The sequence below is a fragment of the Prinia subflava genome, chromosome 26 (assembly GCF_021018805.1).
Source record: "Prinia subflava isolate CZ2003 ecotype Zambia chromosome 26, Cam_Psub_1.2, whole genome shotgun sequence".
NCBI lineage: Eukaryota > Metazoa > Chordata > Aves > Passeriformes > Cisticolidae > Prinia > Prinia subflava.
The window spans coordinates 2,950,108-2,971,690 of NC_086272.1; the positions used below are offsets into that span (position 1 = coordinate 2,950,108).

At 52.9% G+C, this 21,583-nt stretch overlaps 1 protein-coding gene across 1 annotated transcript; it reads left to right on the forward strand.

The window, feature by feature from the left end:
• Nucleotides 1-2,769: 2,769 nt before the first annotated feature.
• Nucleotides 2,770-21,462, forward strand: LOC134562210 (cytochrome P450 4F3-like). Its single transcript, XM_063419632.1, is given in 19 exon segments — nucleotides 2,770-2,817; nucleotides 2,935-3,045; nucleotides 4,796-4,867; nucleotides 6,047-6,359; nucleotides 6,785-6,912; nucleotides 7,159-7,279; nucleotides 8,070-8,221; nucleotides 17,310-17,454; nucleotides 17,841-17,894; nucleotides 18,325-18,452; nucleotides 18,744-18,878; nucleotides 19,795-20,058; nucleotides 20,396-20,462; nucleotides 20,537-20,666; nucleotides 20,737-20,813; nucleotides 20,816-20,869; nucleotides 20,951-21,015; nucleotides 21,100-21,182; nucleotides 21,282-21,462. Coding segments are annotated over 19 exon segments (2,328 nt in total).
• The last annotated feature ends 121 nt before the right edge of the window (nucleotides 21,463-21,583 follow it).

Genomic DNA, 21,583 nt, shown 5'->3' on the forward strand with positions numbered 1-21,583 from the left:
GATTTTTTTGTTCAGTCCTGGGGCTGGGGCTGGATTCTCCCTTCCTTCCAATCTCTTTGTTTGAAAATCCCCCTTGAGCCAGAAGAGGCCATGAGCTGAGTGCTGATTTTTCCTTTCTGGACAAGTGAGCGCAGGGCCCAAGGGCAGCGCAGCCCCAGCAGGGCCCGGGAGCTGGGGTTGGTGTGGATCAATCAATGGCATTGATCAAAATGCCATTGATCAAAAATCAAAACAAAAATAAATCAAAAAAATCCCCAAAAATCGCAAAAAAATCCACAAAAAATCCCGCCAAAATCCCCAAACCCTTCCAAAAAATCCCCAAAAAATCCCCAAAAAAATCCCTCAAAAATCTCCCCCAAACCCTAAAACCCCCCCAAAAATCCCCAAAAAATCCCCAAAACATCCCTCAAAATACCCCCCAGAAATCCACAAAAAAACAAAAATAGAAAAAAAATTTAAAAAAAAAAATCACCTGCTTGGGTGAGCTCTGCCTGACACAGAGAGGGGCCCTGGAGGAGGCAGGTGCAGCTCTGCTCTTCCGCAGAGGGTTTGTGCACTGCTCAGGAAAGGATTGCCATGGAATGGGGGCAAAAATCCTCCCTGGGGCTCCCAGGAGCACTCTCAGAGATGACAGTGAAAAATATATATAAAAAATATAAAGTTCTGCACCTCTAAGGCTGGTTCCCAGAGCAGAGAAAGAAGGAGAAAAAGCACAGTTTGTTTGCAGAAACTGCACTCGCTCCCTCCCATTCCTTCTCACAGACTGTGTTGTCTGCAACGCAGGCAGCAGAAGAAAATAAAGGGGAGTTTTTTTCTTTTTCACTGGTTTTCCTCATTAGCTATGGCAAAGAAAGTTTTCCCAAGACTGTGTCTTTTTTCCTGGAACTGTTCAAACCTGTTCTGGACTGAAAAGCCAAAAAAACATCAGGAGCTCACACCTGTGACCCATCAGTGCCTGAGATGCAACATTTTCCAGTGCAAAAAGTCTGATAAGAGACTGAGCAAACCGAGCTATACCTCACAAAAAAAGATTATCTCTGAATTTGCTATCTCTTCAAAACAATGAAATGTTCCATTGTTTAATAGTATTCATTTTTCCATGTTTGTGAGTACTTTGCTTATTAAATAAATAGGTTTTTCCATTTTTCTTGAAAGCAACTTTTGTCTCCCAAACCACAGAGGGGAGGGGCTACTTGAATTTGCATTCTAAAAAGAGCCCTTCAGAAATTTCCTCCCTAAATCTGCCCTAAACCAAAAAAATGTAGTCAGCAAGACTTTGCTTCTGCCTAGATCTATTGATATATTGCCAAAGAGAGAAGAGAAAAGAAAAATCCACTCTTGGATGTCTCAGGATTCTAAATCTATTTTTATGAGCCTTAAACATTACAGCTCTTTGCACCATGGAAATTTCAAAAGATCCTAACTGTGAAAAAGGCATATTGTGTGGCTCTACGCAGATATTTACTATATATGATATGCTAGGTAGAAAAGTTATGCTGTATTAACATTTGAATAATATAGTGAATGTAGTTTTGTAATTAACATTGAGCTTTAGTAATTAAAATAGAAGCTATGTGTGTGAGATATTCTTTTTAGCTCAAGAAAGAGAGAAGAAATTCTTTGCACAGAGATAACAGTTACAAGAACTCCTAAATCTTCTAGTGAAGAAGAATTTATGGCTTCCTTATCAACAGAAGCAACCTCTTCAAGGACTTAAACCAGACTCGCAGATGCTAAAGAATTGAAAGACAAGTAACAGCTGAAAACGATTGTTTTAAATAAAATATGCATAGTCATGAGGAGGTTCCTGAAAAAGAGAGAGATTTCTCTCTAGGTGCCCTTCTCCTGACTAGCCTTTGTCTGGAAGTGGGAGGGGCTGTGGCCCGGGCTACCTTCTTTTGCTATTATTGTCTCATAAATTGTCCTACTCTAAATTGTTTAACTTTTATTATTGTATTTGTATTACTTTTTTTTTAATAACCATTTTTATTTTTATTAAATTTCCAAAAATCCCAAAAGCGAGTGATTGGTGTTTATTACACTAACCCACCATTTTTCCTCCTCACGTGGCTATTCTAAACCCAAAGTTTTCCTTTCCATGAATCTCTTTAACCAGTAAGAACCTTCTTAGGCTTCTTCTTACGTCTCCCCTTTGTCAGGGAAGACACAAGAACTCCTGTGGCTCAGGAACTGAGTGCATCCCTAAGGAGCATGTGGGTGAAACCCTGCTGTCCTGGCAATGCTGATCTGTAAAACTGACGCTGTCTGGAGCTGCAGCTTGGAGCTCCTGGCAGGAGCTGTGGGGACAGGGGGGGTGCCAGGGCAAGTGCCAGGGCCAGCAGGGAGCTGGGATGGGGGCAGAGCCAGGGGAAGGGCTCTCCCAGAGCCCCTGGAATGTTGGGGCTTGGACCCTGGCAACCGTCAACAGCCCACGGAATGTTTGGGATTTGGACTCTGCAGCTGCCATCAGCTCTTGGACGTTGAGGTTTGGACCTTGCAAAGGCCAAAGACCCTTGGACATCAGGGTTTAGACCTTGCAAAGGTCAAAGACCCTTGGACATCAGGGTTTGGATCAGAAAAGGCCAAAGACCCTTGGACATCAGGGTTTGGATCAGAAAAGGCCAGTGGCCTTTGGACATTGGGGTTTGGACTCAGCAAAGGCCAGTGGCCTTTGGACATTGGGGTTTGGACTCAGCAAAGGCCAGTGGCCTTTGGACATTGACTTTTAACCTTGCTGCTGCCAACAACCCCTGGATATTGGCACTTGCCATGGCCCACGCTGCTCATGCCAAGGCGCAGATGGAGACCACCCCCTCAGCAAAGTTTTGCCTTCAGGGGAGCAGTGTCTCTGCTTGCTGCTTTCCCCAGCTCTCTGGGGCCTTCTTCCCTGCTCCTTCTTGGTCATTTGTGCTCTTTTCTTGCCTGTTCCTGCAGACCCCGAGAGAAAAGCTTGCTGCCAGGCAGGACTCAAGCAATCTCCAGCTAGCAGGCATCAAAGAGGAAATGAATCGCTTCCTTGAGCAGAGGGAGGCTCTGCAAAAGCAGGTGAGTGGAACAGCAGTGGCACCGCAGCCATCCAGCAGGTGCTCTGTGCCCTTCTGGCCTTGCCATGGCAGAGCAGCAGCTCAGGGGGTGATCCCTGGGGCTGCCTCACGCTGTGAGCGTGGCAGCTGCTCTGAAGGACACTTAGGGATCTGCTGGATCTCAGCTGCTGCCCTGGACAGCAGGGTTGGTCCTCTGGGCTCTTGAGCAGCAAGCACCAGCATGGATTTCTGCTGGCCCCTTCCTGCTGGCCTGGCTTTTGAGGTGCTTTTCCAGGTGCCCTTGGTGACCCAACGAGAGTTCAAAACAAGTTGTCCATATCCAGTGTGAGCCTGGTCCTTTCAGGACAGGGACATGTGGGAACTGACAGTGCTCAGATTTTAGGCTTTGGGCACTTGCTAAAAAGACAAGAGAGCAACTCTCTCATTCTGGCCTGGGAAAATCCAAAGGAGGAACCCAAACAATCCTTGGGAGGTGAAAAACAGCAGGTGGTGTTTTTCTAACCTGTTCAGTGGCAAAGATGTTTACAAAGAGGTGTAGGCTCTAAATGACTGGTCATTTTCATTGTACCAAAACACTGCATAAAAAGAGGGTTTTGAAGAACCAAGATTGCTCTCCACTTGCTGTAATAAGCTGAGAGTCGTGTCGTTATTATCGTGCCACCCTTAAAACAATAATGACGGGGACAAATGGAAAGTTGTCCTTTGCCTTTGCTCACAGTGTCTGCTGTGGCTGACAGGGACAGGCTGTAGCCTCTGACTGCTTTGCTCTGTTTGACTTGAGGTGGAAGAGTTGACAGCTCGGCTGGCAGCCTTCAGAGAGTGCCAGAAACCGATTGTGCACAAAGCTCAGCAAGATGGCAGTGAGGCTCTGGAGAGGGAAAAAGGCAGGTAAATGAAATCCTGTGGGACACTGCCTTGTGATGAATGGATTCCCTCTCTCTGAGCTTTGCACCTGCCAGCATTTCCTGAGTGGCAGAGTTCTGAACTGTCCGTGCTGATGTGTTTCATTCCCTGGAGGTTGTGCTTCATTTCTTTGGAGCCCTCAGTTTCCCTGATGTAATAAACGCCAATCACACGCTTTTGAAATTTATGAAAATTTAATAAAATTAAGAAATGGTTATATAAAAAATAGTAATACAAATATATTAATAAAGGTTAAACAATTTAGAGTTAGGACAAATTATGAGACAATAATAGCAAAGAGTTACAGCCCGGGCTGGGTCCCCTCTCCATAAACAAAAGTCAGCAGGAGAAGGACAACATTAAAAGAGAATTTACCCCTTAAGAGGAGTCACCCCATGATTATGCATATTTTGTTTAACACAAGAGATTTTGCCTGGTACTTGTCAAAAACTTTCTGCTAATCCCCCAGGCACCTTTGAGTCTAAGTCAGGCTTGAAGAGGTTGTTTCTGTTGATTAGGAAGCCATAAATCTCTTTCCTCTGGAAAATTTAGGGGTTTCTGCAATTGTTATCTCTGTGCAAAGAATTTCCTGGTTATCTTCTCTTTCTCTTGAGCTAAAAAATCTCACACGCATAGGTTTTTTTTATTTTTGATTACTAAAGCTTAATGTTAATTACAAAACTCCATTCACTATATTATTCAAATGTTAATACTTAATACTTTAATAACTTTTCAATCTAGCATAATACATAAATATCTGCATAGAGCCATATAATATGCCTTTTTCACACCTGAGGACAAAGGCTTTTGGAGTAGCTCTTTCCCTCTAAGGGCTGTTGTGTTGTTAGGTTGGTGTCTTAACCCTGCCCAAGCTGCAGTGTAAGGAGCTGGACACATCCATCAGCTCCACCTTGGGTCTGGTACCTCGAACCCTTTGGGAGCTGGGTCAGCCTGGCATCCTGATTGCTTTGCTGGGCAGAACAATCTTAAACCTGTGATCTCTGATCTGAGCCAGATTCCCCTCTGAGGAGCCCAAGGGACACCAAAGTCTCTCCTGGCCATCTGTTGCCTTGCTCTGCAGGCCAACTCTAACTCTGAAGGGGAAGGAATGGAGCCTCAGAAACCTGGAAGGAAACAACCTGGCCTGGGTCAAGCAGGTGTCTCAGCTCCATTCTGCTTTTCACTGGGGTGAGCAGCTCCTCTCAGACCGCATAGGAGAACTGCAGGAGCTCAGCACCCAGGTAACCTGTGCAGGGCATCCTCTTCTCCAGGGACACACAACACCACCTTCGGCTGCAGCTTGGAGCCCCAAGTGCTTCCCTCTGCCAGCAGCATCCACTGCTGCCATGTCCTGCCCGGGGCTGCTGCTGCGCCCTGGGGCCAAGGCTGGCTCTGGTGTCTTCTGATGAGGTTTTTCCCCGTTCTCTCCTGCAACAGGAACTCTCAGAGGAGAAGCAGGGGCAGACTCCTTTGGAGCTCCTCCATCCCTCTTAGCAGTGGAGTTGGTGCCTGGGCTGGGCACTGAGCAATGTGGGGAACACAGGCGTGGTTATGGCAGGCTGGGGAGGGCTCTTCCAGCACAGCCAGTCCATCCCGTGTTTGAGCTGCCCCACCAAGGATGCCCATTGCCTCCCGTGCTTTGTTTGGTCTTTGTCCCCGTTGGAATCCTTGGCTTTGCCCCTTCTGTGTCCAGTGTGGTTTTTTGTTGCTGTAGGACACGAAATGAACCACACAGATGCCGTGAATTCTCAGAAGGCTGGAAAAAGGTGTTTATTCAAAGTGTGATTTCTTTATCTACTATTTACAGAGACCAATATGATTGGGTGGCAAAGTAAACACCTCTTCAACCACACTGGTCAAGCCAGAGGGCCATCAAGAAGTCCCTCCTCTAAAAGGAAGGAATAACATAGATATAGTTAGCAAAACATTTCTTTTTGTGTAGAGCAAAGCGCCTGGGAAATTTCACAAACCAAAATATCTCAGACATGAAATCTACAGTTTTTTGCTTGAAGTCATTTCTCCCCCATTCCTCACCCTCCTGCTGCTCTGCTGCCCCAGCAGCAGCCCTGCCCCTGAGGCTGTGTGCATCCCTGTTGCAGATCCGCTCCCTGCAGGAAGCAGTGCAGCAGAAGGATGCTGCCCAGGCAACTCGAGAGGAGCAGCTGCTGCAGGAGCTGCAGGAGTCCCGGGCAGACGAGCGGCGCTGCAGGGACGCGGTGCAGCTGCTGCAGGCCGAGGTCTCGGAGCTGCATCTGAGGCTCCGCAGCTCCGAGGACAGAGCAGAGGCCTTGGCCACACAGCGCCAGCAGGCCAGCGGTGCCCACCGCACAGCCCAGTGCCAGCTGGACAGACTGCTCCTGGCTGTCCACCGCATGGTCAGGGACAGCAGCCACTTGGTCACTCGCAGCTCAGGCAAGCGTGGCAGGGCTGGGCTGGCAGAGGTGCAGAGGCTGTGGGAGAGCAGGGGGAGTGACCAGCGGCCATGGTCAGCCTGGGGTGACAGGCTCAGCCTTTCAGCCTTTAGGCTGGCCCCAGCCTTGGCGAGTCCTGGCAGCCTGACAGCCCTGCAGGGTCACAGGTCTGTGTTTGGACAGGGAGAAATGATCAGCACCAGGCGGCAAAAGGGCCCGAGCCCTGTCGAGCCACAGGGCCCGTGCAGCTGTCCCTGGGGCAGTGCTGGCACCAGTGGTCATCAAATGAATGATGTGACACAGGCCCTGCTGCAAGGGCGGCTCTGGGACAGTGACAAAGGCACTGCCACCCTCTGGCCAGGAAGAGGCCTGGTCTGTTGCACACCCTGGCACTGAATCTTGAACCAGAACGGCTTCTCTTTTCAGAAGAGGGTCATGTCGTGGGCCTAACTGCTTCTCAGGCCAGGGATGACCCCGCAGAGCTCACGGTGGACACAGTGGAAGCAGCCCTGCAAGACCTGTGGCAGCACCTGGAGCATTCCCAGAAGGACCTGGTAACGTGTGCCCAGTGCACCCAGAAATCCTGTCCCACTGCTGGGCAGGCAGAGCACCAATGCCAGCCTGGGTGGCAGTCCTTGGAGGGGGTTTGCCGGGGGAGGCAGGAGGATCAGAGTCATATCTACCACTTCTGTCCAGCTGCCCTCTCCCACCTGGGCGATTTCTGCCTTAGTGTTTGTAGCCCTTTGTCTCCTGCCAGCAGTGGCCCCGTGAGGTGATTCTGCTCCTCTTACCTCTCCCAGAATGATGCAAGGAAGAAGATTCAGGCCTTGAAGCTGCAGCTGAGCACGACGCAGGCTCAGAGGGACTATTTGTGTGCCTGCAATCAGGAGCTGCAAAAACAGCTGGCTGAAAGACAGGAAGGTACAGCCTCTCCTCTCCTCTCCTCTCCTCTCCTCTCCTCTCCTCTCCTCTCCTCTCCTCTCCTCTCCTCTCCTCTCCTCTCCTCTCCTCTCCTCTCCTCTCCTCTCCTCTCCTCTCCTCTCCTCTCCTCTCCTCTCCTCTCCTCTCCTCTCCTCTCCTCTCCTCTCCTCTCCTCTCCTCTCCTCTCCTCTCCTCTCCTCTCCTCTCTCTCCTCTCCCACTGCCCCATTTCTCACCACTGGGGATCTCTGGTGCCACGCAGAGCAAAACTGCAGTGCCCTGAGATGGCGGAGGAGAAAAACCACCAGCAGACTTATCCCAAGCAGGGCCACTGAAAGCTTTTTTTGGAGGCAGACCCCGTGGCTGGCAGTGCACCTGGCTGTGCCACCAGTGAGCATCTGCAGAGCTGCTGCCTTTCAGGTGCCGTGCCTCTGCCGAGGAACTGCAGCTGGACGATTCCTTGCCTTGACTCCTCCAAACTCCAGGCCAGCCCAGAGCCTCCAGGCTCTTGGCTCTCTGTGCCAGGGCTGGACAGGCTCCCCCCAGCTCCTCTCTCTCTCTTTGACTGCCTGCTCTGCATAAGCCTAAAAGCAAACACACTTTCCTCTTCCTCTCAACCCTGCCCTTTTCATTTGTTTTTTTTTCCTCTGCCCAGAAGTTTCCCTCATTCCTGTCAGCTGTGGGAGCCCTTGTGGGCTCAGGGCCCGGCAAACACAGCCAGGCAGAGATGCAGGATGCACATCAGTTTGCCTTTGCTTTGCTTTGCCCCTTCTCCCCCCTCCCTGGTGCAGCCATAGAGAGGGCAGAACGCAAGAACTCTCTAGAAACTGCCCTGAGGGAAGAGGCCACTGCAAGAAAGGAAGAGGCCATGACCCTTCACCAGCAGGTGGCATGTCTGCAGAGCAAACTGGAGAGCACGGAGAAGGAAAGGAAGGATGTGCTGGTGAGAGTGGCAGATACCATGAGGGGCCATTTCTTTGCTGTTTGGGGGCCTTCTCTCACTCTCTCCAAGGAGCTCCTTTCTCCAGTTACACTTTCCTCACTGCATTCTTTGGAACAGGGAGGAAAAGATGTCACAGCCGTGTCAAACCCAGTCAGGCCTGAGGCTGCTGACTTGCCTCCCTGCTGGAGCTTTCTGCCCTTGGAGCTGCAGCTCTCAGTGCCCACACCTGCAGCTCTGTTCCTCCCCAAAGGAACACCTGAGCAAGGCTCCAAGAGGTTGGGGAAGGGCAGGAAGGGACCTGGGACAGGCTGAGGGAGCTGGCAAAGATGCAGCAACAAGGGGGAAAGATCTGCAGCATCCCGAGAGGCAGGGAGAGGAGGGGCAGCCCATGCTGAAAAGCAAAGAGAGACACAATCACTGACTCTTCTTCTCCCTGTTTTGGAGCACGAACGAGACAGTCTGCAGGCAAATCAAGAAAAACTGGAGTGTCGGATCCAACTTCTGGAAGAATCAGTCACAGCCTCTGAAACCCGAGCAAACTCAGCCATGGAAAGGAATTGTGCCCTTCAAGAAGAACTCCAGACCATCATATCCATCTTTCAAATTAAAAAAGAAAAACTGGAATCACAGGAAAAGGAAATGGAGATGCTCCAGCAAGAGGCAGCAGAGGCCAAAGCTTTGCAGGGCCATCTCGCTGGCATGACTGCCGACCTGTCAGAAAGGGAGAGGGAAATCAGGTTGTACCAGGAGCAGATAAGAATGCTGGAAAAGAAGAATTTAATGCAAGCATCTTCCTTGAAAAGGAAGGAATTAAACCAAATGAGAAGAGAAGCTGAGAGGGAAGCCATGAAGGAAGAGCTGGAGCTTGTGGCTGCTACTTTGAAGCAGAGGGAAAATGGAGAACTTGAATGGAGAAAGAAGGCTCAAGCCCTGAGTGCTGCCCTTGCCAAGAGTGAAATGTCCAAAGGGAGTCTAAGGAAAAAATCAATCATCCTGCAGAGAACAGCTCCCGGCAGGGACACGGACCAGAGCTGTCTGCAGGTAGGCACTGGGATTGATCTTCAATCCACTCAAACACCCCTGAAGGATTCCAGCGCTATTTCCCATCCAGAGGTGGGAATATATATCCCTGTCAGTCCATGGCCTGCTTGGGCAAAGCAGCCTTGTCTGGCTGACTCCAGCCAGCGGCCACTGGCCTGCGGGAAGGTTTCCTGGCACACCCGCAACGACTGACACAGCTCTGGAGCTTGCTGCTAAAATCAGCTCCACTCCAAGAGCTGGGCAGGGGGAGCTGCTTCTCCCATGCCTGGGCAAGGGCAGGCAACACGTGGTGGTTTGGATTTGGTGCAGGAAGGAACGCAGCAGCTGAGCCCAGTGCTGGACTGAACTGAGCAGAGCTTTGTCCCCAGGGCTGAACAGCAGCTGCACTGCTGGTGCTCGCAGCATGCCTCCAGAGAGGGAGAGTTCTGAGGGACAGTTTTGTGATGCTTTCAAAGAATGGAATCATCTCTGTTGCGGTGTGCGTTTCCCAGGACGCACAAGGCAGCATCGGGATGTGACACATTTCCCCCCGGGGAGACGTTTCCTCCCCGCTCTGGACTTCGGTGGTCTCGGCAGTTGCTTTTGGGGCTCAGAGGTGTATCAGAGGCGAGACAGGTCTTGGGGTAAACTAAGGAGATTTATTACAGGTATAACTGAAGCATAACAACTAAAAGCTGGACCCCAAAGACAGGGAGCACATGGTCCCACCGTGGGTTTTATAGACGGGGCGATACAAAGCAAACAACCAATGAGAATGCACTCAGGGAAGAGTCTAGGGCAGGGAATACAGAACTAAATCCAATGGGAATAGCAAAAGCAGTGTAATGATATGAAACAGCAAATGATATATCAAGTTAGGGAAGATTGGCAAGGAAGGTTCTAGAAACAGAGGCAGGGACACAGAGAAATGACATATAACATGTATAATTTAAATCATAACACACAAATGAAATATAAAGCTAGCTTGAAAACTTAAAGCAGAAAATCCACACCACAACACATCTCCTCTCTGAATACCCAGCAGGCTCCTGGAGCAGAAGGGGAGCGGCTGTCACAGCACTCAAGGAAAGGCCTGGAATGTGTGCTGAGTCTGCTTGCATCACCAGAAAAGAAGACAGAGTGGAGGGAACTCAACGCTGAGCCCAGCAGGAATCTTGGGCAGGTAAAATGGGCTTTCCCTGCCTCTGCAAAGCCTCAGGCTCCTCTGCAACACGACACTTTTCCCCAAGCAGCACTTTGAGGTGCTCTGCTTGTTTCCTTCCCTCTCCCTCTCCCCACTGAGGGCATCTCGGATTCTTGTCTCCGAGATTCGGTGGTAAAGTGTCTTTTGCCCTCTGAAACACCTGGCGCCAGAAGCAGAAGAAGAGTCAGGAGTCACCAGTTCTGGTTTTCCAAGGTTGTTTATTCTTTCTCATCTCACAGTTCTCTCTGTGCTCTGCCAAGGTTCCTGCTGCAGCAGAGAACTCGTGGCAGCTCCCCTCTGGTCAGGAGGTCTAACCCTTTTGTACCATTCCTCTGACCCAACCATGGTCCACAATGCATTCTCTATTTACAACTAATTGCCAATACCTATCACCTACCCTAACCATGTCACTCTAAACCAATCCCTTGTGACCCTGCACTGCAGAAGATGGAGGGCAAGAACAAGAAGGAAGAAGAACAGGTCCACGCCCTGATTCCTCCATCTTGGCTCTCCAGCCTCCATTCTAAGAAATCCCAAATTCTGCCTTTTCACCCTGTGATAAACCAACTACTACTCATTTCACACTCTTGAGACTTGTAATTCCTCTTTCACTCTGTGCCAAGGTTTCCAACCCCCTTGTAGAGGTTCCAAACCTCCTGCTCGGGTCCCAGACCCCTCTGCTGGGGTCCCAGACCCTCCAGGGTAGTCAGAGAGATGCCCTGGACTCTGACATGGGCACACACTTGTATTTTCTCTCTCTTGGCCTTCACAAATGCACTTCACTGGGGTGCCTCCCTCCTCGCCCCACACTTGACTCTCTTTCAGAGCCCACAGCAAGAGCTTCATGCCCCCAGTGTCCTCTGGTGCAATTAAGGGTCTCTGAAGAGACATCTCCTTGCCTTGACATCCAGGGGTCCTTTTGCTCCATGTGACCCCTTCTCCCACCCTGTGTGCAGGCAGAACATCAGTGGAGGAGCTGGAAGGGCTGTAGGCATCGGGAGAGTTTGCTCTCTGTGCGTGGGGCTTCCAAGGAGCTCGAGTAGAAGAGTTCTTCAGAGCCTTGTGTAAGCAGCAGCCTCCTGCTGAGGCACAGCCTGTGGAGAAGGGGTCAGTGCGCTGAGATCTGCTCAGGGCCAGTCTGGGAGCCTCTTCCTTCCCCTCCGACACGGACAAAGGGTTTGCCAGGGCTGGAGTGGGGGCTGTGTGGGGGCACAGCCTGTGCCGTGGGGCTGCGGGTGCTCCTCAAGTGTGGGTTTGTCTGAGCTGGGCCTCTGGGCCTCTTTCAGGTGTGCCCACTGCATCTGCAGCTGGCCCAAGACCAACAGCACCAGCAGGAGGACGTGGAGAGCTGTGCAGGGACCAGCCAGGAGCTCTCCTCTTCCTCACCACCTGCCAGCCATCATTCTGGAATAAAGAGTTTTTCAGCAGAAGATTAGATTCAGTTTTTCACTGGCACAATGAGGCTCTGGCGAGCTGTTGTGCGATTTCACCGCTCGAGGCCAGAGCTTGTCCCTGAGACAAGAAATGGGAATTTGAGGTGTCACCAAACTGCTTCTGGTCCGAGTTTTCCAGGAGAGAATGGGGAAAACCTCATCAGGAGACACCAGAGCCAGCCTTGGCCTCAGGGTGCAGCAGCAGCCCTGGGCAGGACACGGCAGCAGTGGATGCTGCTGGCAGAGGGAAGCACTTGGGGCTCCAAGCTGCAGCTGAAGGGGGTGTTGTGTGTCCCTGGAGAAGAGGATGCCCTGCACAGGTTACCTGGGTGCTGAGCTCCTGCAGTTCTGTGCTCGGAGTGGAGCTGCTCAGGAGCCTGCTGAGGAGCAGAAGGGAGCTGAGAGGCCTGGCTGATCTGTCACGGTGTCCCTCCAGCTGCTGAGGGTACCAGAGGTCCAGACCACCCACTCGTGGAACCAAGGGGCCACCGTGACACTGCGGGCTCTTGTGGAAGAAAGGGGCCACAGTGACACAGCAGGGAAAAAAAATGGGCCCAGGAGACTCTGGTCATGCTGTGGAACCTCATGGAACCAAGGGGCCTTTGTATCATAGTGGAGCTTTTTCAAACCAAGGAGATCATTGTGACATGATGGAAGATGATTGAACCAACAGGCAAGGCTGCATGGAGGCAAGGATTCCATTGAGACTCTGACAAACCAAGGATTCCACTGTGACACTGACAAACCAAGGATTCCACTGTGACACTGAAAATCCAAGGATTCCATTGTGACTCTGACAAACCAAGGATTTCACTGTGACACTGAAAATCCAAGGATTCCATTGTGTCACTGAAAATCCAAGGATTCCATTGTGACTCTGACAAACCAAGGATTCCACTGTGACACTGAAAATCCAAGGATCCATTGTGACACTGAAAATCCAAGGATTCCATTGTGTCACTGAAAATCCAAGGATTTCATTGTGTCACTGACAAACCAAGGATTCCACTGTGACACTGACAAGCCAAGGATTCCCAGCTCTACCCCTTTATAAATAAGAGTGTGTTCCCTGCTGCCAGTGACTGCCAGCACTTAGGAAAGACTCACACTTTTGACTCACAGTTTATGGTATAACATAAATTATTAATTTTATAATCATAAATCTATAATTAATATTAATAATTATTATTAAATTAATGTTAATTTATTAATATTAAATCATGACAGGTTAAGGTCCAAGGAGTGTCAGTGATAGTATCTGAGTGTAAAATTGCACTCAAATGAATACAGAGACAAGCTCTAATCCCCAATGAAACAATTAGTGTGCATCAAGTACGATTCTTACCCAACAGACATCCTTATAGGGAAGAAGAGAGGTTCAGCCCCTTGACTGATGCCAGCAGTTATCGAGGAGTCTTCCCTGACTTTTCTCTCATTCTTGATTTTAGTTTTATACTATTTCTTTCTGTTTATGTGGAGCTTGAGTCTGCCTCAAGTCAGACCTACAAATTTGCACAATGGTGCAGTCGATACAATCACTCCGTGTATGAATGGCTGCATAATCTGATCCTTCGGATTTGAAGAAAATCCTGGCCTCAAATTTTACACCTATACCCTCTAAAATCAGCCTTCTCTCCACCTCTAAAATGCTGGAGAGAAGACTGATTTAGTGAGGTTGGAATTTTGTAACTGTTAGGTAGAAATTAATGAGGGATTCCATCTTTACACCCAGTGGGAGGGTTTGGCCAGGTACCCTGAGGTGTACGAGGTTCTAACAACCAGACCTGCCTCGGGAGGAAATATAATTTACAGACAGAAGTGAGGAAAGCAGTCAGGACAGGCCATCTATGTTCAACCCTTACTCAGGACCAAATTATTCTGAATCTGACCAAGGTGGACAGGCCACCTACACTTGAAGGGGGACCATATAGGTAAATATATGCTCAATAAATAGCCAAATGCCTCATCATCTAATTACTCATGCACCTGGATGGAAGAATGAGATTCCCACAGCCCCTACCTACTATCCAATAAAACCACAGCCAAGGGAAGGGGCTTGGCAGAATCAGTGGGGAAAGAAGACCCTGTCAAGCCTGGTGCACTCTCAACAGTGTGGGATGACCTCCTGCTGGTGTCGCAGCCTTCGGTGAAATACCACTACTCTGATCATTTTGGTGAGCAAAAATGATGCCCAAATGATCTTCCTGGGTAGAGGAGGGGAAGGCAGACCATATCTGAGACCCCAGTGGGTAGCCCTGGCCTTCTGTGACCAGGCTTGGCATGCTGGGGACACGGGGTACAGCTGGTCCCCTGCTCCAGTGGGGTGAGGTGGCCTCCCATCCCAGCAGAGAGAGAGCAGACCTGCTTCCTGTGACCAGACTTGGCCAGTGTGGGATGTAGAAAACGAGTTCCAAGTGTAAGTTCCTACATTTCCAGGGTGATGGGGTTGGTGACCAGTTAATTGCTGGTCATCTTGTTCTCGTGTCCCCTCCTGTTTGTTCAACTCCTTGAATTGCCTCTGCTGTTCCCAAAGATGGCACCTGTGACCATGAAGAGGGAAGTGACATCCAAGCCTTCATGCAAATTAAGAGACATTTAGCACCATTAAAAGGAAGAAAGCCCTAGGAAGATGAGCCAACATGTATTTAGAGAAATTGGATCACAGTTTTTGCTGAGGAAGGAATAGGACTATCCCTCAGTTCCAGTTTGTAATCTTTACAGTCCCACCTTATGTTCAAAGGAGCAACACTAGAGGAAAGACCCTGGACCTGGAGCAGGCAAAGTGCCTTCCTGTGCACTCCCGTGAGGACAGAAGTCCCAGCTCTGCCGGCAGACAAAGCTGAACCCCTCCTCCTCCTCCGTGTCACCACCGGGAGCGGCGGCAGTGCACGCGACCCCTCAGGCCCCCGCTCGAGCTGACCCTTAATGAAGGAGTTTAGAGGAGCTGCTCTCCTGCCCTCGTTCATTTCAGCTGGGGCCTCATCCGGGATCAGCCACACCCAAAGAGGACTGAGGATGGGACAGGCACCCACCCTACCGGGCCTCCAGGCGCAGCTGTATACACCTGGACCAAGGGACGGCTGGAGAGCGGCGACACGCAGGAGCACCGGACTGTTGGGAGCCCAGGGCATCCCTCTGGTCTCCCTGGAGGGTCAGGGACCCTGTCAAAGGGGTCTGCGACCCAGGCAGGGGGGTTTGGAACATGTACAGGGGTTCTGGGATCTGTACAGGGGGGTTGTAGACCTTGGCACAGAGCCCAGAGAGACATGATCTTTGACTTCAGTCCATGGGAGAGACTACCTACATTGCAGGAAGAATTAAAAGTCACCAGGGTGTGAAGTAGATAGCAGTTAGTTTATCACTGGGGGTGAATGTATTTTGGGTGTGTGGGCTTGAGAAGAAAAAATGGAGGATTGGGGACGTGGTCCTGTCCTACTTCTTCTTCTTCTTGTCCGACATTTCTGCTGTGAAGGTGGCACGTTTGGATAGGGTCAAAGCAGATATGACCTGTCTAAGCATAGGTGTTGGGTATTGGTGATTAATTGTAAATAATAGAAACGCAATATGTAGTATAAGAGGTCAAGACCCTCCCAGGCAGGAGGAGTCCATGTGTGATCCTGCTGCTGCACGGAGCTCCGCAGGGCACGAGAAGAGCTTGAGAGATAAGACCTAATAAACAAAGAGCAAGACCTTGAAAAACTAAAAACCTGAAGACTCCGTGTTTTTCTTTGCATCCTGCTGGTGAATCCTGAAAGGGCAGAGACATTTTACCACCCTGACCTCAGGGGGTTAAACCTGAGACCGGACTGGTGAGTGAGACCGGTGGTGGGAGTAGGAGGCGAGTGAGGTGTGAGTGAGACGGGGGCCGGCAGCTCAGACCCCAAAGCGACTGTGGACCCCTTACTACCGCGGTTCTGGGCTCCTGAGGGGGCTGGCTGGGAGTGGGGGCAAGTGAGAGGAAATAAGGAGTACTTGAGGTGCCTCCAAGGGGGATAAAGAGGGGCGCCCGCCGGGTGTGTGGAGGTAACTAGAGAGTGAGTGACACACAGAAAAAGGGGGAGGCCCCTCTCTCAGGGCTTAGCAGCCCAGGCCCTTGCAGAGTGCAAAGAGCCTAGGTGTAGAGGGGGTGGTGTAAGCTTACAGGGTGTCCCCAGGCGCTGCTGGCACCAGGGTCCACGAGGAGCCCGGTCCCCTGGGTCACACCAGATGTGCCGTAAGTGTTGTGTTGGTGCAGTCCTGGGAGGGGGCCGTAAACCTGCCCAGAGCACAGGGGTGGGGGGCCAGGGATCAGGCAAGAAGGAAAGAACAGTGGGACCTGAAGTCAAAAATAATTGGAGAAGAATGCATCATGAGGGTAGGGGAAGAGTATAAGACCTCAGTAGGAAAAACAGCTTGTAAAAGATATTTAATAACAAAAACTTTAGGCCCTAAGTACATTCCCCAAGAACCCAATCGTTACTTGTCCATTGAGAAGAAAGAGAAAGGGTGCATCTGTCATGAGGGTATGGGCTGCATGAACGTGCTGATAAAGAGATAAATCCCTTTTGGGGAGTAAAGAGAAGTGTCCAAATATTGGGAATGTCCACCAGAAACAAGCGGTACCTTTGGGGAGGCTCCTGAACAATTCTTTTGGATCTGCAGAAATACAGCTTACACCAAACTGCCAGGGGACTGGGCTGGGAGTTGCACCATAGGAATTATTAAACCTGCCTTCTTCTTACTCATAAAGAGATCAGAATCAAATTTGGGAGTTCCAGTATATGACGACCTGAGAAAGACTAACCGGAAAAAGAGAAGCATAGTTGGGATAGGGGGGACCCAAAAGTGGAAAAGTAAAGTATGGACCCCAGAAGAAATCATTGAAACTTATGGGCCTGTCACCTGGGCTCAAGATGGGTCCTGGGGACACCATACCCCGATTTATTTGTTGAATCAGATCATCAGACTCCAAGCAGTACTTGAAAAAGTTTCCAACAGAACAGCCCTCGCCCTTGATCATATATCTATATGGCACCAGCAAAGGGACAGCAGGGACAGGGTGGTGGCACCTGCGAGGGGACAGAAGGAATGGGATGGTGGCACTTGGGAGGACAGTGAGGATGAGGTGGAGGTGCCAGCAGAGGGACGGGGGGACAGGGTGGTGGCAACTGTCAAGGGACAGAGGGGATGGCCCCTGCCGGGGGGACAGTGAGGACGGGGTGGCAGCACCTGCAAGAGGACCGTGGGAACAGGGTAGTGGCACATACAAGGGGACAGAAGGAATGGGGTGGTGGCAATTGGGGGGGACAGCAAGGAGAAGGTGGTGGCACCTGCGAGGGGACAGTGGGGACAAACACACATGTCCACAAGGCTGGCAGTGTTCTGAGGACACACATGTCTCCCCAAGCCTACCTGTGCCCCCAGTGACACAGCTGTCCTCTGTTGTCCCCAGGGCCAGAGCACGGAGCAAGGCCTCCAGCAGGTGGACGCCTTGGTGGCCCGGTACCGTCATGGCTGCCTCTGGTGGGGGCTTCCCTGGCTGCCCGTCCTGCGCCTCTTCCACCCCAGCACCCTCCGGCCACTCCTCAGAGCCTCAGGTAGGACATGGGACACCAGATGGGACCCCAGGGCCACCCATGAGTGTCACCACACCTGGCACAGAGACCTGGCAGGGCCCAGGCAGTGGCCACCAACCCAATCCCAGCGGTGTCACCACAGCAAGGCCAAATGCCATCCTATAGTGGCCACCAACCTGTCCATGGGGTTCCCCAAGGCCACCCAAAGGTGTCACCATGTCCAGCTCTGGTTTTCCCCCAACCCCCATCCTTAGTGGCCATGGGTGCTGGGAGAGGGTCCCCATCCCAGGGTCCCCACCTGAGGGTCAATGGGTGCAGACAGGGTGGCCTCATCCCCAGTGTCCCCACTCAGGGGACCCGATTCCACCCCAGTGAATCCCTACCCACCCCGTCCTTGTACCCTGCAGCTTTCGTGGTCCCCAAGGACAAAATTTTCTACGGCTTCCTCAAGGCCTGGCTGGGTGAGTGCAGGGGGCTAGGGTGGGGACAGCACCCCTGGGTGGCCTGCAAATGGAGCTGGGTGTCACAGCACCCCTGGGTGGCCCCACAGATGGATCTGGCTGTGTCACAGGGGCAGTGGAGGATGGGGACATCACCCCTGGGTGCCCCTAGGATGGATTCGGGTGTGTCACATGGGACAGGGGCAGGGAGGACAGGGTCAGCCCCCCTGGGTGCCCCCAGGATGGATTCGGGTGTGTCACAGAGGACAGGAGAGGTGGGGGACAGGGTCAGCTCCCCTGGGTGCCCTCAGTGGATCCAGGTGTCACAGGGGAGGAGACAGCAGGTTTTGGGAACAGAACCCTCGGGCACCCCCGGTGGATCTGGATGTGTCACAGGGACAGGGTCAGCCCCCCTGGGTGCCCTCGGCAGACCCCGGTGTCCCCTCGCCAGGGGAGGGGCTGCTGCTGAGCGGCGGGCAGCGCTGGGCGCGGCACCGGCGGCTCCTGACGCCCGCCTTCCACGGGGATGTGCTCCGGAATTACCTGGGAATCTTCAACCAGAGCACCCGCGTGCTGCTCGTGAGAGATCCGAGATGGGCACGAGTGCCCCACCTCCACCCCAAATCCTGACCTACACACCAAATCATGACCTGCACCCCAAATCCTGAGTCCCTAACCCACAATTCTGGACTGCACCCACTGCTGCACCCCGAGTCCCGTCCTGTATCCCAAATCCTGTACTGTCCCACACCCCAAACCCAACTCTGCCCCCTCTCCCACCCCTGTCCCACCCCCAAATTCACCCCCTGCCCCCATCCTTTGTCCCTGACCCCCTCCCTGTTCCCTCCCTGACCCAGTCCGTCCCCACAGGCCAAGTGGGAGGCAGCAGCAGCAGCAGCTGGCGGGGGGCCGGTGGAGTTGGAGGTGCTGCAGCCCCTGAGCCTCCTCACCCTGGACACGCTCCAGAAGTGCATCTTGAGCCACGAGAGCCACTGCCAGGAGCGAGTGTCACCTGTCCCCACTGACCATCCTGGTGGCTGTGGTGGCCTCACCATGGTCCCTGCTGACCATCACGGTGACCGTATAGGCCCCACCATGGCCCCCACTGGCCATCCTAGGGGCCATGGTGGCCCCGCCGTCATCCCTGTTGGCCATCCTGGTCCCACCATTGCCCCCTGGCCATCCTGCACTTGTCTTCATTGGTCATTCTGGTGGCCCCAATGTCCCCACCATCGTCCCTGTTGGCCATCCTGGTCCCACCATTGTCCCGATTTGGACATCCTGGCCCTGCAATTGTCCCCACTGGTCATTCTGGTGGCCCTAATGTCCCCGCCGTCATCCCTGTTGTATCACCGTGGAGACCTAGCCAGGAAACAGACTGGGGACACAGATCTGGGTCCAACAGAGCATGCAGGGCAGAAGCCCCGGTCTTAGTTTATTTTGCCATTATATACCTGTGGCAAGGTGACCATGGATTGGAGAAGGGTATCCCCACCTCTCCTACCACATTGGTCCAGGAGGCTGTCATTCAACCTCCTCTTCTCTTGGAGAAAGAATTCATAACATTGCCAATATTTACAAAACATGGTCCTGTGTTTACAATTCACCAGCGTGAGAAACTGCACATTTCTCCTTTAATATGAACGCTCAGTAAACCAGGAAAATTCATGGCAACACTGTTGGCCATCCTGGTCTCACCATTGCCCCTTGGCCACACTGCAAGTGTCCCCATTGGTCATTCTGGTGGCCCCAATGGCCCCGCCATTGTCCCTGTTGGCCATCCTGGTCCCACCATTGCCCCCATTGGGACATCTTGGCCCTGCAATTGTCCCCATTGGTCATTCTAGTGGCCCAAATGGCCCCAATGTTGGCCATGCTGGTGGCCACGGTGTCCCCCGCTGTCCCCATTTCCTGTAGGCAGCCCAACGAGTACCTCCAGGCCATCCTGGAGCTGAGCTCGTTGGTGGTCCGGCACCAGCTCCAGCCACTCCTCCACCCGTGGTGGCTCTACAGCCTCTCCTCTGACGGCCGGCGCTTCGCCCCCGCCTGCGCCACCGTCCAAGCCTTCACCGCCAACGTGGTGCAGCGCCGGCACCGCGCACTCGCCTCCCTGGGCCACCAGGCCTGGCTGGATGGCCACCTGGGACACAGCATGGACTTCATCGACCTCCTGCTGCTCACCAAGGTGGGGCTGGGATGGTGGCCATGGAGGCCTGAGGGAGGTCCAAGAGGGTGGTGGTGGCCATGGGGGGATGGTGGTCAAGAGGGTGGTGGTGGCCATGGAAGGGTTGGTCATAGACCAGTGGCCAGTGGGGTGCTGGTAGCCACAGGGAGGTTGGGCATAGACTGGTGGCCACAGGAGAACAATGGTGGTTGTGGGCAGCATTGGCCATAGAGCTGGTGGCTAGTAGGATGGTGGTGCCTGTAGGGTGGTGGCCATGGGGGTAGAGTGGTGGCCATGAGTGGGATTTGGCCATAGACTGGTGGCCCCAGGTGGCCCGGGGCTCATCTCATCCCCACAGGACGAGAACGGCCACACCCTGTCAGATGAGGACACAGCAGCTGAGGCTGACACCTTCATGTTTGAGGGTGAGCACGAGCTCCCAGGTGCCACTGCAGGGGAGCCACTCCAGTGTCCCCTCACTCTCCCAATGTCCCCACAGGCCACGACACCACGGCCAGTGGCCTGGCATGGCTCTTCTACAACCTGGCCAGCCACCCTGAGCACCAGGAGAGGTGCTGCCAGGAGGTCCAGCAGCTCCTGGCTGGCAAGGACACTGCAGACATTGAATGGTGAGATGTCCCCAGGGCCACCTCTGGCCATGTGGTTCTGGGACACGGTGCCACCCCTGCTTGTCCCCAGGGAGGACCTGTCCCAGCTGCCCTTCACCACCATGTGCATCAAGGAGAGCCTTCGGCTGCACCCTCCTGTCACTGCTGTGTCCGGCACTGCACCGAGGACATCCCCCTGTGTGATGGCCGTGTCATCCCCAAGGGTATGGCATGGCCAGGGTGTCCCCTGTGTCACCACCCACCCTCATCTGCTGTCCCTAAAGTGGCCATTCCCATCCCACCAGGGGTCATCTGCCTGATGAGCATCTATGGGACCCACCACAACCCAGACCTCTGGCCCAAGCCCAAGGTAGGGCCACGCTACGCGGTGTCCCTGTCACCATAGTGGTGACAGCTGTGTCCCCTCGGCATGACGGTGTCGGTGTCCCCCCAGGTGTTCAACCCCCTGAGGTTCAGCCCAGAGAACAGCAAGGGACAGTCCCCATCATCCTTCATCCCCTTCTCTGCTGAGCCCAGGTACGCGCTGCGGAGGGGACAGGAGTGTCCCCAAGTGCCACCCCTGTCCCTGGCTGGGTTCACAGTGGGGTGACAGTGACAGTGGGGCCGTGGTGGCAGGAACTGCATCGGGCAGAGCTTTGCCATGGCTGAGATGAAGGTGGTAGTGGCACTGACCCTGGCCCGGTTTGTGCTGTGGAGGGACACAGCGAGGCCACCCCCGTGCCGCAAGCCCGAGCTGATCCTGCGTGCCGAGGACGGGATCTGGCTGCTGCTGGAGCCACTGGTGGGACTGGCCTGAGGGACACGGGCCACCAGGACATGGGGACACTCTGCAAGGTATCTGGAGGAAGAGCAGGGAATTAACGGTAGCATGAAGGGGACAGTATCGTGGTGGTGGTGGGGATGTGTTGTCCTTGGTC